The 15,920-nt window shown below is 46.2% G+C and overlaps 1 protein-coding gene across 1 annotated transcript in view; it reads left to right on the forward strand.

Moving 5' to 3' along the window:
* Positions 1-15,920, forward strand: part of SLC22A2 (solute carrier family 22 member 2) — a 130,046-nt gene that overhangs the window by 85,076 nt on the left and 29,050 nt on the right. Inside the window, exons 6-7 of the mRNA XM_056567240.1 lie at positions 7,703-7,809; positions 12,445-12,659. Coding sequence (XP_056423215.1) covers positions 7,703-7,809; positions 12,445-12,659 — 322 coding nt within the window. The remainder of the gene's footprint in view (positions 1-7,702; positions 7,810-12,444; positions 12,660-15,920) is intronic.

Below are 15,920 nucleotides of genomic sequence, written 5' to 3' on the forward strand. Positions count from 1 at the left end.
CTTAAGGAGTTAAAAAAAAAATCTGAATTATAAAAAATATATCATTAATTAAACTGCACGGTCAATGGCGTATGCACAAAAAAATTCCAAAGTCCAAAATAGTGTACCGTATTTTTCGCCGTATAAGACGCACTTTTTCTTCCCCAAAACTGGGGGGAAAAAGTCGGTGCGTCTTATACGGCGAATACACCCCTATCGCGGCGGTCCCTGCAGCCATCAACGGCCGGGACCCGCGGCTAATACAGGACATCACCGATCGCGGTGATGCCCTGTATTAACCCTTCAGACGCGGCGATCAAAGCTGACCGCCGCGTCTGAAGGGAAAGTGACACTAACCCGGCTGTTTGGTCGGGCTGTTCGGGACCGCCGCGATTTCACCGCGGCGGTCTCGAACAGCCCGGCTGAATAGCCGGGTTAGTGCTTACAGGACACCGGGAGGGACCTTACCTACCTCCTCGGTGTCTTCTCCGTTCAGGGATCCCCTGTAAGGCCGGCGCTCTCCTTCCTCGTCATCACGTCGTCGCGTACGTGCGTCGGCGTGCGTAACGACGTGATGGCGGCGACGGAGAGCGAGGATACCCGGCCGGCAGCAGAGACGTTCCGGAGCGACGGGGACACGGCAACAGCGATGGAGCGACATCCAGGGCAGCGGTGACGGGTCCGGAGCGGCGGGGACACGTGAGTATTACCTCCTCCTGCAGTGGTCTTCAATCTGCGGACCTCCAGATGTTGCAAAACTACAACTCCCAGCATGCCCGGACAGCCAACGGCTGTCCGGGCATGCTGGGAGTTGTAGTTTTGCAACATCTGGAGGTCCGCAGGTTGAAGACCACTATTGGGTTAAAAATCTTTATTTTTTTAGATTTTGTCCCTAAAAATTGGGTGCGTCTTATACGCCGGTGCGTCCTATAGGGCGAAAAATACGGTATTTTTGGTCACTTTTTATATCATGAAAAAATGAATAAATCAATAAGTCCTATCAATGCAAAAATTGTACAGCTAAAAACTTCAGATCATGGCGCAAAAAATTAGCCATCATACCGCCCCATACGCAGAAAAATAAAAAAAGTTATAGGGGTCAGAAGATGACAATTTTAAACGTGTAAATTTCCCTGCATGTAGTTATGATTTTTTTTTTCAAAAGTACGATAAAATCAAACCTATATAAGTAGAGTATCATTTTAATTGTATGGACCTACAGAATAAAGAGAAGGTGTCATTTTTACTGAAAAATGTACTGTGTAGAAACGGAAGCCCCCAAAACTTACAAAATGGTGTGTTTTTTTCAATTTTGTCTCACAATGATTTTTTTTCCGTTTCGCTGTAGATTTTTGGGTAAAATGACTGACGTCATTACAAAGTAGAATTGGTGGTGCAAAAATAAGCCATCATATGGATTTTTAGGTGCAAAACTGTTATGATTTTTTAAAAGTAAGGAGGAAAAAACGAAAATGCAAAAACGGAAAAAACCCTGGATCCTTAAGGGGTTAATAAGCAGGCATGATGGTAGGTATGCGGTGCAATAGTAAATCCAATTGGTCACACTATGGGTAGTCTTTTCTTCATCAGCTTGTATATCATACAAGGTCTTGAAACGCGTCCAGCTAGTTACTGGAATCACCACTGACTACCCACAGTGTGACCAATTGGATTTACTATTGCACCGCATACCTACCATCACACCTGCTTATTAAACAGCAAAGAGCGTGCGCTACCTACCATGAGGACAACACCCAGGATCCTATCTGTTACGCCGAGCGCTCCGGGTCCCCGCTCCTCCCCGGAGCGCTCGCTACACTCTCCCCACTGCAGCGCTCCGGTCAGTTCCACTGACCCGGGGCGCTGCGATTCCGCTTCCAGCCGGGATGCGATTCGCGATGCGGGTAGCGCCCGCTCGCGATGCGCACCCCGGCTCCCGTACCTGACTCGCTCTCCCTCGGTCCTGTCCCGGCGCGCGCGGCCCCGCTCCCTAGGGCGCGCGCGCGCCGGGTCTTTGCGATTTAAAGGGCCACTGCGCCGCTGATTGGCGCAGTGATTCCAATTAGTGTGTTCACCTGTGCACTTCCCTATATCACCTCACTTCCCCTGCACTCCCTTGCCGGATCTTGTTGCCATTGTGCCAGTGAAAGCGTTTCCTTGTGTGTTCCTAGCCTGTGTTCCAGACCTCCTGCCGTTGCCCCTGACTACGATCCTTGCTGCCTGCCCCGACCTTCTGCTACGTCCGACCTTGCTTCTGTCTACTCCCTTGTACCGCGCCTATCTTCAGCAGCCAGAGAGGTGAGCCGTTGCTAGTGGATACGACCTGGTCACTACCGCCGCAGCAAGACCATCCCGCTTTGCGGCGGGCTCTGGTGAAAACCAGTAGTGACTTAGAACCGATCCACTAGCACGGTCCACGCCAATCCCTCTCCGGCACAGAGGATCCACTACCTGCCAGCCGGCATCGTGACAGTAGATCCGGCCATGGATCCCGCTGAAGTTCCTCTGCCAGTTGTCGCTGACCTCACCACGGTGGTCGCCCAGCAGTCACAACAGATAGCGCAACAAGGCCAACAGCTGTCTCAACTGACCGTTATGCTACAGCAGTTACTACCACAGCTTCAGCAGTCATCTCCTCCGCCAGCTCCTGCACCTCCTCCGCAGCGAGTGGCCGCTCCTGGTCTACGCCTATCCTTGCCGGATAAATTTCATGGGGACTCTAAGTTTTGCCGTGGCTTTCTTTCCCAATGTTCCCTGCATCTGGAGATGATGTCGGACCAGTTTCCCACTGAAAGGTCTAAGGTGGCTTTCGTAGTCAGCCTTCTGTCTGGAAAAGCCCTGTCTTGGGCCACACCGCTCTGGGACCGCAATGATCCTGTCACTGCCTCTGTACACTCCTTCTTCTCGGAAATCCGAAGTGTCTTTGAGGAACCTGCCCGAGCCTCTTCTGCTGAGACTGCCCTGTTGAACCTGGTCCAGGGTAATTCTTCCGTTGGCGAGTATGCCGTACAATTCCGTACTCTTGCTTCAGAATTATCCTGGAATAATGAGGCCCTCTGCGCGACCTTTAAAAAAGGCCTATCCAGCAACATTAAAGATGTTCTGGCCGCACGAGAAATCCCTGCTAATCTACATGAACTCATTCACCTAGCCACTCGCATTGACATGCGTTTTTCCGAAAGGCGTCAGGAGCTCCGCCAAGATATGGACTCTGTTCGCACGAGGCGTTTCTTCTCCTCGGCTCCTCTCTCCTCTGGTCCCCTGCAATCCGTTTCTGTGCCTCCCGCCGTGGAGGCTATGCAGGTCGACCGGTCTCGCCTGACACCTCAAGAGAGGACACGACGCCGCATGGAGAACCTCTGCCTGTACTGTGCTAGTACCGAACACTTCCTGAGGGATTGTCCTATCCGTCCTCCCCGCCTGGAAAGACGTACGCTGACTCCGCACAAAGGTGAGACAGTCCTTGATGTCTACTCTGCTTCTCCACGTCTTACTGTGCCTGTGCGGATGTCTGCCTCTGCCTTCTCCTTCTCTACTATGGCCTTCTTGGACTCTGGATCTGCAGGAAATTTTATTTTGGCCTCTCTCGTCAACAGGTTCAACATCCCAGTAACCAGTCTCGCCAGACCCCTTTACATCAATTGTGTAAACAATGAAAGATTGGACTGTACCATACGTTTCCGCACGGAGCCCCTTCTAATGAGCATCGGACCTCATCACGAGAGGATTGAACTTTTGGTCCTCCCCAATTGCACTTCTGAAATTCTCCTTGGACTTCCCTGGCTTCAACTTCATTCCCCAACCCTGGATTGGTCCACTGGGGAGATCAAGAGTTGGGGGCCCTCTTGTTCCAAGGACTGTCTAAAACCGGTTCCCAGTAACCCTTGCCGTGACTCTGTGGTTCCTCCAGTAACCGGTCTCCCTAAGGCCTATATGGACTTTGCGGATGTTTTCTGCAAAAAACAAGCTGAGACTCTACCTCCTCACAGGCCTTATGATTGTCCTATCGACCTCCTCCCTGGCACTACTCCACCCCGGGGCAGAATTTATCCTCTCTCTGCCCCAGAGACTCTTGCCATGTCTGAATACGTCCAGGAAAATTTAAAAAAGGGCTTTATCCGTAAATCCTCCTCTCCTGCCGGAGCCGGATTTTTCTTTGTGTCCAAAAAAGATGGCTCCCTACGTCCTTGCATTGACTACCGCGGTCTTAATAAAATCACGGTTAAGAACCGCTACCCCCTACCCCTCATCTCTGAACTCTTTGATCGCCTCCAAGGTGCCCACATCTTTACTAAACTGGACTTAAGAGGTGCTTATAACCTCATCCGCATCAGAGAGGGGGATGAGTGGAAAACGGCATTTAACACCAGAGATGGACACTTTGAGTATCTGGTCATGCCCTTTGGCCTGTGCAACGCCCCTGCTGTCTTCCAAGACTTTGTTAATGAAATTTTTCGTGATCTTTTATACTCCTGTGTTGTGGTATATCTGGACGATATCCTAATTTTTTCTGCCAATCTAGAAGAACACCGCCAGCATGTCCGTATGGTTCTTCAGAGACTTCGTGACAATCAACTCTATGCCAAAATTGAGAAATGTCTGTTTGAATGCCAATCTCTTCCTTTTCTAGGATACTTGGTCTCTGGCCAGGGACTACAAATGGATCCAGACAAACTCTCTGCCGTCTTAGATTGGCCACGCCCCTCCGGACTCCGTGCTATCCAACGCTTTTTGGGGTTCGCCAATTATTACAGGCAATTTATTCCACATTTTTCTACCGTTGTGGCTCCTATCGTGGCTTTAACCAAAAAAAATGCCGATCCCAAATCTTGGCCTCCTCAAGCGGAAGACGCCTTTAAAAGACTCAAGTCTGCCTTTTCTTCGGCTCCCGTGCTCTCCAGACCTGACCCTTCCAAACCCTTCCTATTGGAGGTTGATGCCTCCTCAGTGGGAGCTGGAGCTGTTCTTCTACAAAAAAATTCTTCCGGGCATGCTGTCACTTGTGGTTTTTTTTCTAGGACCTTCTCTCCGGCGGAGAGGAACTACTCCATCGGGGATCGAGAGCTTCTAGCCATCAAATTAGCACTTGAGGAATGGAGGCATCTGCTGGAGGGATCAAGATTTCCAGTTATTATTTACACCGATCACAAGAACCTCTCCTACCTCCAGTCTGCCCAACGGCTGAATCCTCGCCAGGCCCGGTGGTCTCTGTTCTTTGCCCGATTTAATTTTGAAATTCACTTTCGGCCTGCCGATAAGAACATTAGGGCCGATGCTCTCTCTCGTTCCTCGGATGCCTCGGAAGTTGAACTCTCTCCGCAACACATCATTCCTCCTGACTGCCTGATCTCCACTTCTCCAGCCTCCATCAGGCAAACTCCTCCAGGAAAGACCTTTGTTTCTCCACGCCAACGCCTCGGAATCCTCAAATGGGGTCACTCCTCCCATCTCGCAGGTCATGTGGGCATCAAGAAATCTGTGCAACTCATCTCCCGCTTCTATTGGTGGCCGACTCTGGAGACGGATGTTGTGGACTTTGTGCGAGCCTGCACTATCTGTGCCCGGGATAAGACTCCTCGCCAGAAGCCCGCTGGTTTTCTTCATCCCCTGCCTGTCCCCGAACAGCCTTGGTCTCTGATTGGTATGGATTTTATTACTGATTTACCCCCTTCCCGTGGCAACACTGTTATTTGGGTGGTCGTTGATCGATTCTCCAAAATGGCACATTTCATCCCTCTTCCTGGTCTTCCTTCAGCGCCTCAGTTGGCTAAACAATTTTTTGTACACATTTTTCGTCTTCACGGGTTGCCTACGCAGATCGTCTCGGATAGAGGCGTCCAATTCGTGTCTAAATTCTGGAGGGCTCTCTGTAAACAACTCAAGATTAAATTAAATTTTTCTTCTGCATATCATCCCCAATCCAATGGACAAGTAGAAAGAATTAACCAGGTCTTGGGTGATTATTTACGACATTTTGTTTCCTCCCGCCAGGATGACTGGGCAGATCTCCTTCCATGGGCCGAATTCTCGTATAACTTCAGAGTCTCTGAATCTTCCTCCAAATCCCCATTTTTCGTGGTGTACGGCCGTCACCCTCTTCCCCCCCTCCCTACCCCCTTGCCCTCTGGTCTGCCCGCTGTGGATGAAATTTCTCGTGACCTTTCCATCATATGGAGAGAGACCCAAAATTCTCTCTTACAGGCTTCATCACGCATGAAGAGGTTCGCGGATAAGAAAAGAAGAGCTCCTCCCATTTTTTCCCCTGGAGACAAGGTATGGCTCTCCGCTAAATATGTCCGCTTCCGTGTCCCTAGCTACAAGTTGGGACCACGCTATCTTGGTCCTTTCAAAATTTTGTCTCAGATTAATCCTGTCTCTTACAAACTTCTTCTTCCTCCTTCTCTTCGTATCCCTAATGCCTTTCACGTTTCTCTTCTTAAACCACTCATCATCAACCGTTTCTCTCCTAAATCTGTTCCTCCCACTCCTGTTTCCGGCTCCTCGGACATCTTCTCCGTCAAAGAGATCCTAGCATCTAAAAAGGTCAGAGGGAAAACCTTTTTTTTAGTGGATTGGGAGGGTTGTGGTCCAGAAGAGAGATCCTGGGAACCTGAGGACAACATCCTAGACAAAAGTCTGCTCCTCAGGTTCTCAGGCTCTAAGAAGAGGGGGAGACCCAAGGGGGGGGTACTGTTACGCCGAGCGCTCCGGGTCCACGCTCCTCCCCGGAGCGCTCGCTACACTCTCCCCACTGCAGCGCTCCGGTCAGTTCCACTGACCCGGGGCGCTGCGATTCCGCTTCCAGCCGGGATGCGATTCGCGATGCGGGTAGCGCCCGCTCGCGATGCGCACCCCGGCTCCCGTACCTGACTCGCTCTCCCTCGGTCCTGTCCCGGCGCGCGCGGCCCCGCTCCCTAGGGCGCGCGCGCGCCGGGTCTTTGCGATTTAAAGGGCCACTGCGCCGCTGATTGGCGCAGTGATTCCAATTAGTGTGTTCACCTGTGCACTTCCCTATATCACCTCACTTCCCCTGCACTCCCTTGCCGGATCTTGTTGCCATTGTGCCAGTGAAAGCGTTTCCTTGTGTGTTCCTAGCCTGTGTTCCAGACCTCCTGCCGTTGCCCCTGACTACGATCCTTGCTGCCTGCCCCGACCTTCTGCTACGTCCGACCTTGCTTCTGTCTACTCCCTTGTACCGCGCCTATCTTCAGCAGCCAGAGAGGTGAGCCGTTGCTAGTGGATACGACCTGGTCACTACCGCCGCAGCAAGACCATCCCGCTTTGCGGCGGGCTCTGGTGAAAACCAGTAGTGACTTAGAACCGATCCACTAGCACGGTCCACGCCAATCCCTCTCCGGCACAGAGGATCCACTACCTGCCAGCCGGCATCGTGACACTATCACAGACATCATTAAATATTTACTGAATGGGAATTACCATCTGTTTTTCTTTTTGAGTTCAATATTCAAGAAAAACGTCTTTTTTTTTTTTTTTGAGAAGTCAAACAGCTGTTTATGTTACAGACAACCACTGCAGGGGAAATGTAAAACACAGATAGGCTAGGTCAGAAGTTTTGATGAACTAGACAAAACTCTAGACAAAAGTAGAACAACCTGAATCAGCCAAGATAAAAGAGTTATAGCCTGTACCAGCTATATAAAAAAAAAATATACCTAACATCCTCTTACATACATCTTTATTTTTTTCTATATTTTATGTACAGAGTCTAATGGAAAAAGAAGAAACAGACAATAAGAAAGTTCCATCTTTTGTAGATCTTTTCAGAACACCCACAATCAGAAAATACACATTTATTCTTATGTACATCTGGTAAGGATCATTTTATTTATGGTATTGTTGATAATTTAACCCCTTAAGGATGAGCACCGTAAATGTACGGCGCTGCCAAGAGGTACTTAGCGCACAGCGCCATACATTTACCACGCAGCGTTCCTTGATCACCGCGTCTCCGAACAAGGTGATCGGACCGGGATGGCTGCTGTTATCTAACAGCAGCCTTTCCGGCATATTGCCCAGTGGGTCCTGAGACCCCCCTTGTCGGCGTGATGGCCGTGATTCGCAGATCAATTCCAACCAGCGAATTAGGGTTTTTCCCGGTCAATCGGATCACTGGTGACCCAGTAACCCGGAAAATAACGGTGATTGGTGCTGTGAGAGACTGCACCTATCAACCTTGCTCACCAGGAGTAAGGTTGCACTGGTGCCACCTCACGATACTCATGATTGATCTGAGATTGGCGGGGGTCACCTTACCGGTGGGTCCAGAGCAGTGGCAGGATCTGGCAGCAGGAGGTGAGGCCTGTGTGCTTCCTGCTGTTGCTTAGCAACAACTCCCAGCATGCAGAGCCAAAGGGCATGCTGGAAGTTGTAGTTTTGCAAAAGCTGGAGGTCTGCCCCCCCCCCCCCCCATGTGAATGTACAGAGTACATTCACATGGGCAGGGGTTTACAGTGAGTTTCCTGCTAGGAGTTTGAGCTGCAGCGGAACTTTTGCCACAGTTCAAACTCCCAGCGGGAAACTGTTTCCAAAACGGAGCCTCCAGCTGTTGCAAAACAACAACTCCCAGTATTGCCGCACAGCCATTGACTGTCCAGGCATGCTGGGAGTTTTGCAACAGCTGGAAGCACCCTGTTTGGAGAACACTGCCATGTCCATCCCTATGCAAATCCCTAATTTAGGCCTCAAATGCACATGGCGCTCTCTCACTTTGGAGCCCTGTCGTATTTTAAGGCAACAGTTAGGGCCACATATGAGGTATTTTCATACTCGGGAGAAATTGCCTTACAAATTTTGTGGGTCTTTTTCTCCTTTTACCCTTTATGAAAAGGTAAAGTTGGGGTCTAGACCAGCATGTTAGTGTAAAAAAATAAAAAAATTTACACTAACATGCTGGTGTTGCCCCTTACTTTTAATTTTCACAAGAGGTAAAAGGAAAAAAGCCCCCCCAAATTTGTATTGCAATTTCTCCTGAGTACGGAAATGCCCCATATGTGGACGTAAAATGCTCTGCGGGCGCACAACAGGGCTCAGGAGTGAGAGCGCACCTTGTACATTTGAGGCCTAAATTGGTGATTTACAAAGGGGTGGCTGATAGTTACAGCGGTTCTGACATAAATGCAAAAAAAAAAACATGTGATCCCATTTTGGAAACTACACCCCTGACGGAACATAACAAGGAGTATAGTGAGCCTTAACACACCACAGGGGTTTGACAAATATTCGTTAAAATTTGGGGAAGTGGAAGTTTTGATTTTTTTCACTAAAATGCTGGTGTTACCCCAAAGTTTTCATTTTCACAAGGGGTAATATGAGAAAAAGCCACCCAAAATTTGTAACACCATTTCTTCTTAGTATGGAAATACCCCATATGTGGACGTAAAGTGCACTACAGGACTCAGAAGAGAAGGAGCGCCATTGGGCTTTTGGAAAGAGAATTTGGCTGGAATTGAAGGCCATGTGCGTTTACAAAGCCCCCCATGCTGCCAGAACAGTGGACCGCCACATGTGACCCCATTTTGGAAACTACACCCCTCATGTAATGTTATAAGGGATGCAATGATCATTTACACCCCACAGGTGTCTGATTTTTTGAACAGTAGTCCGTGAAAATTAAAAATTTAATTTTTTATTTGTACAGCCCACTGTTTCAAAGATCTGTCAAACGCCTGTGGGTTGTGAATGCTCACTGCACCCCTTATTACATTCCGTGAGGGGTGTAGTTTCCAAAATGGGGTCACATGTAGGGGGGTTCTCTGTTATGGCAGCACCGGGGCTTTGTAAACGCACATGACCCCCTTCTATTCCAACCAAATTCTCTCTCCAAAAGGCCAATGGCGCTTCTTCTCTTCTGAGCCTTGAAGTGCGCCTGCAGAGCACTTTACATCCACATATGAGGTATTTCCATACTCAGAAGAAATGGGGTTACAAATTTTGGGGGCTTTTCCTCCTAATACCCCTTGTAAAAATAAAAAATTGGGGTAACACCAGCATTTTAGTGAAAAAAATTACAATTTTAATTTTCATGTCCAACTTTAGCCAAAATTTGTCAAACACCTGTGGGGTATAAAGGCTCCCTGTACCCCTTGTTATGTTCCTTGAGGGTTTACGTTTCCACAAAGCGTGCCATGTTGTTTTTTTTTTTTTTTTTTGCTCTTCTGGCACCATGGGGGCTTCCTTAATGCAACATGCCGCCCAAAAACCATTTCAGCAAAATTCTCTCTCCAAAATCCCATTGTCGCTCCTTCCCTTCGGAGCCCTGTAGTGCGCCAGCAGAGAACTTTACATTCACATATGGGGTATTTCCTTACTCGGGAGAAATTAGGTTACAATTTTTGGTGGGTCTTTTCTCCTCTACCCCTTGTAAAAATGAAAAAAAAAATGGGTCTACAAGAATATGAAATTTTCTCCTCCACTTTGCTGGTATTCCTATGAAACACCTTAAGGGTTAACAAACTTTCTGAATGTCATTTTCAATACTTTAAGGGGTGCAGTTTTCATAATGGGGTACATTATGGGGTATTTCAAACATAAAGATCCTTAAATTCACTTCAAATTGAACTGGTCCCTGAAAAATTCTGATTTAGAAATTTCCATGAAAAAATGGAAAAATTGCTGCTAAACTTTAAAGCCCTCTAATGTCTTTAAAAAGTAAAAACATGTCAACTGAATGATGCAAACACAAACTAGAGATATTGTATGTGTGAATCAATATATCATTTATTTGGAATGTCCACTTTCCTTGCAAGCAGAGAGCTTCAAAGTTAGAAAAATGCTAAATTTTTTAATTTTTCATTACATTTTGGAATTTTTCACCAAGAAGTGATGCGAGTATCGACGAAAATTTACCACTAACATAAAGTAGAATATGTCACGAAAAACAATATCGGAATCAAATTCATAAGTTAAAGCATCCCAGAGTTATTAATGCTAAAAGTGAGGTCAGATTTGCAAAAAATGTCTGCATCCTTAAAGGGGTACTCTGGTGAAAACCTTTTTTCTTTTAAATCAACTGGTGGCAGAAAGTTAAACATATTTGTAAATTACTTGTATTAAAAAATCTTAATCCTTCCAGTATTTATTAGCTGCTGAATGCTACAGAGGAAATTCCTTTCTTTTTGGAACACTGATGACATCACGAACACAGTGCTCTCTGCGGACATCTCTGTCCATTTTAGCAACCATGCATAGCAGATGCATGCTAAGGGCAGCATGGTGGCTCAGTGGTTAGCACTGCTGCCTTGCAGTGCTGGGGACTTGGGTTCAAATCCCACTAAGGACAACAATAAATAAAGCATTGGTATTATTATAATAATGTCAGCAGAGAGAACTGTGGTCGTGATGTCATCAGAGAGCATTCCAAAAAGAAAAGAATTTCCTCTGTTGTATTCAGCAGCTAATTATACAGGAAGGATTAAGATTATTTTATAGAAGTAATTTACAAATATGTTTAACTTTCTGCCACCAGTTGATTTAAAAGAAAAAAGGTTTTCACCGGAGTACCCCTTTAAGGTCAAAATAGGCTGCGTCCTTAAGGGGTTAATGTATGAGTTGCCTAACATACAGATATAACAGAGCTAAGTTTCTGTTTGGCACCAAACACTGACCTCCTATAGAGTTACCTCTACCCCCTTCTACCACTATTGTGACACAGCACTTCAGAACCAAAATGCACACACCTGCATCATCATTAGGTTCTTTATGGGTCCTAACTGATGTTGGCACCTCCTCCTCCAAGCTGGCAGCCAGGCTACTATTATTTATTCTGCCCAGTTTACCATGGCCTGCTTGGCAATTATATCACGGACCACAAGGTGCGCAGACACTGTGGGGCTTAGTGCAACAAAATGCAATACAGTATATACCAGCATAACACTTTATTTGGTTGAACTTGATGGACGTGTGTCTTTTTTCAGCTATACTGTCTATGTGACTACTGTATTTAAGGCTATGTTTCCACTTATATAAGCCTCATATTGATTGGCATTTTTACCAAAACCAGTGGAAACAATACCGAAAAAACTATAAAGGAACACTTTTTAAGTGTTACTGAGCTGAAGAGGCACAAAGTTCAGATGCCAGTAATCAAGGACAGCCTAAGGTCCCTTTCACACTGCTGGTATGCTCCGGCAAATTCGGCTGTCAAACTCCCTCTTTCAATATTTTTTTTTTCATTTTGCCGGAGCATACTGGCAAATAATGGGTCCCGATGGACCCCATTGTATGCAATAGCAGCCGTTATTTTTGGAGAGAAAAACCGGAGAAAAAGACGGTGCAAGCACTATTTTTTCTCCGGCTTTTCTCGATCCTAAAATAACGGGCTTCACACTGCTAGAGACAGACAACAGTGTGAAAGTAGCCTAACCTAGGTATAAAAAAACCTGAAGAACCCCCTTTATTGACTTTGCAAGGTTATGAAGTTTAATCTCTAATCATCTTTGTCTTCAGGTTTTCTTGTGCAGTTATTTACCAGGGGCTAATAATGCACATGGGAAGTACAAGCAGTAACTTTTACTTCGACTTTTTTATCTCTGCTTTGGTTGAATTTCCTGCAGCCCTAATAATAATTGTTACAGTGGATCGTATTGGACGACGGTACCCATGGGCAGTGGCGTGTACAATAACAGGGTTGACATGTCTAGTTACTGCTTTTGTTCCTGAAGGTAATGATTGGCTGTTTAAAATACAAATCAATAAGCAGATCTCTAGTGATACTTACAAGTTATACTGTACTATATAACATTAAATGATCCAGTACTTAGTGGAGTGGATGCAAAAGAGGCAATTCAAGTATTAAACTCTTAATGGACGTCATGAGTCCGCTCCCGATCTATAACGCGGGGCCACGGCGTGGCCCCCCGTCATAGCTGGTCGGGCCCGGCCTCTAACAACGGTTGGGACCCGTGGCTAATAGCGCACGGCGTTGATCGTGGTGCCGCGCGCTATTAACCCTTTAGACGCGGCGTTCAAAGTTGAACGCCGCGTCGAAAGTGAAAGCATGCCGGTTAGCTCAGGGAGTTGTTTGGGATCGCTGCGGCGAAATCGCGGCATCCCGAACAGCTTACATGACAGCTGGAGGATCCCTACCTGCCTCCTCGCTGTCCGATCGCCGAATGACTGCTCAGTGTCTGAGATCCAGGCATGAGCAGTCAAGCGGCAGAATCATCGATCTGTGGTTTCTGATGAGAAACCAGTGATCAATGTAAAAGATCAGTGTGTGCAGTGTTATAGGTCCCTATGGAAGCTATAACACTGCAAAAACAAAAGTGAAAAAAAAGTGAATAAAGATAATTTAACCCCTTCCCTTATAAAAAGTTTGAATCACCCCCCTTTTCCCATAAAAAAAAAAAAAAAAACAGTGTAAATAAAAATAAACATATATGGTATCGCCGCGTGCGGGAATGTCCGAATTATAAAAATATATCCCAACATAAGAGACAACCTCGGCACTGCAGACACTCCTCCGGGATAAATTAACAAGCAGCTGATTCCTCACCGGCTGACAGTCCGCTTAGAGTGGTGCAACACGGATCCAATACAGCACAATAGGTAAGAACTCCAAGGAGAAACAAAAGAGACCGTGGCACTCACCAACGATGCTTGAGACGACTTTATACCCCGGGTGACACTGCAGGGAGACAAACGGACAGGACAAACAGGGGTGCTTCTGGACAACGGAACTGTTTCGCGTACTTTGACGCTTCAACTGGTCTTCCGTTTGAAACGTCAAAGTACGCGAAACGGTTCCGTTGTCCAGAAGCACCCCTGTTTGTCCTGTCCGTTTGTCTCCCTGCAGTGTCACCCGGTGAATAAAGTCGTCTCAAGCATCTTTGGTGAGTGCCACGGTCTCTTTTGTTTCTCCTTGGAGTTTGTAATAAAAATATATCGTTAATTAAACAGGACGGTCAATGGCGTTCGCACAAAAAAATCAATAAGTCCTATCAATGACAAAATTGTACCGTTAAAAACTTCAGATCACTGCGCAAAAAATGAGCCCTCATACCGCCCCATACGTGGAAAAATAAAAAAGTTATAGGGGTCAGAAGATGACAATTTTAAACGTATACATTTTCCTGCATGTAGTTATGATTTTTTCCAGAAGTACGACAAAATCAAACCTATATAAGTAGGGTATAATTATAATCATATGGACCTACAGAATAAAGATAAGGTGTCATTTTTTACGAAAAATGCACTACGTAGAAACGGAAGCCCCCAAAATGTACAAATTTTTTTCTCAATTTAGTCTCACAGTGATTTTTTTTTCCCATTTCTCCGTAGATTGTTGGGTAAAATGACTAAAGTCATTACAAAGTAGAATTGGTGGCGCAAAAAATAAGCCATCATATGGATTTTTAGGTGAAAAATTTAAAGAGTTATGATTTTTTAAAGGCAAGGAGGAAAAACGAAAATGCAAAAACGGAAAAACCCTGGGTCCTTAAAGAGTACCCATCATCAATTTTTTTTTTATATGTTAGAGCTGATTGTATATAGAACAACTTTGTAATTAGATTTAATTTTAAAAAATGCTTCCTTTTATGTGTTTTTTAGTTTTGAAAATGTGGCCACTAGGGGTCTTCCTAGCCGCAAGCTTTTCATTGATTTCGGACTCACGCAGGCCTGGCAGTGAGTCCGAAATCGCAGTGCTGGCTGAGCACGTGACCAGCTCAGCGCAGCTCCCCGCCTGTCAATCAGACAGGCGGGAGCGCTGTGCTCACATACAGGGCACTGAACACCGAGGATAAGCGGCACTCTGAACACTGGGGACAAGCAGGCATCCGGGCATTGAGGACAAGCGGCGCCCCGTACACTGAGGACAAGCGGCGCCCCGTACACTGAGGACAAGCGGCACCCCGTACACTGAGGACAAGCGGCGCCCCGTACACTGAGGACAAGCGGCGCCCCGTACACTGAGGACAAGCGGCGCTCCATTCACTGAGGACAAGCAGGCATCCGGGCAGTGAGGACAAGCAGCGCCCCGTACACTGAGGATAAGCAGGTACTATTGCCATGCCCCCCCCCCCAAGTGAGGGAGGAAGCAGTCCCCCCCCCCCCCCAGCAGGCTTCAGTGACGCGGAGCCTGCTGGGGCACGCCCACATCCTCCTGCAAGAAGATAGGTAAGTTACAGAGCTTTTTAAAGCTCTTTAAAAAGTTTTTAAGGGCAGGGAAGGTGTTAGATGTAGTTAGGGAACATAGCTTAAGTTAGTGTAGAAATGTTTATTTAGTCATAGGCACTCTTTAACCCCTTAAGGACGCAGCCCATTTGGACCTTAAGGACAATTTTATTTTTACGTTTTCGTTTTTTCCTCATCCCCTTCAAAAAATCATAACTCTTTTATATTTTCATCCACAGACTAGTATGAGGGCTTGTTTTTTGCGCGACCAGTTGTCCATTGTAATGCCATCACTCACTTTATCATAAAATGTATGGCGCAACCAAAAAAATACTATTTGTGTGGGGAAATTTAAAAGAAAACCGCAATTTTGCAAATTTTGGAAGGTTTTGTTTTCACGCCGTACAATTTATGGTCAAAAATGACATGTGTTTTTTATTCTCTGGGTCAATATGATTAAAATAATACCCATGATTATACACTTTTCTATTACTGTTGCGCTTAAAAAAAATCGCAAACTTTTTAACCAAATTAGTACGTCCCCCTATTTTGAAGACCTTTAACTTTTATAAGCGGTGGTATGAGGGCTCATTTTTTGCGCCGTGATCTGTACTTTTTATTAATACCATAGTTGCTTATACAAAACTTTTATTACATTTTTTATTAATTTTTTGGGGAATAAAATGTTATAAAAAAGCAGCTATTTTGGACTTTATTTTTTTACGTTCACGCCGTTCACCGTACGGGATCAGTTACATTTTATTTTAATAGTTCGGATATTTACGCACGCGGTGATACCAAATATGTAT

This window comes from Hyla sarda, chromosome 3 (genome assembly GCF_029499605.1).
Source record: "Hyla sarda isolate aHylSar1 chromosome 3, aHylSar1.hap1, whole genome shotgun sequence".
Lineage (NCBI taxonomy): Eukaryota > Metazoa > Chordata > Amphibia > Anura > Hylidae > Hyla > Hyla sarda.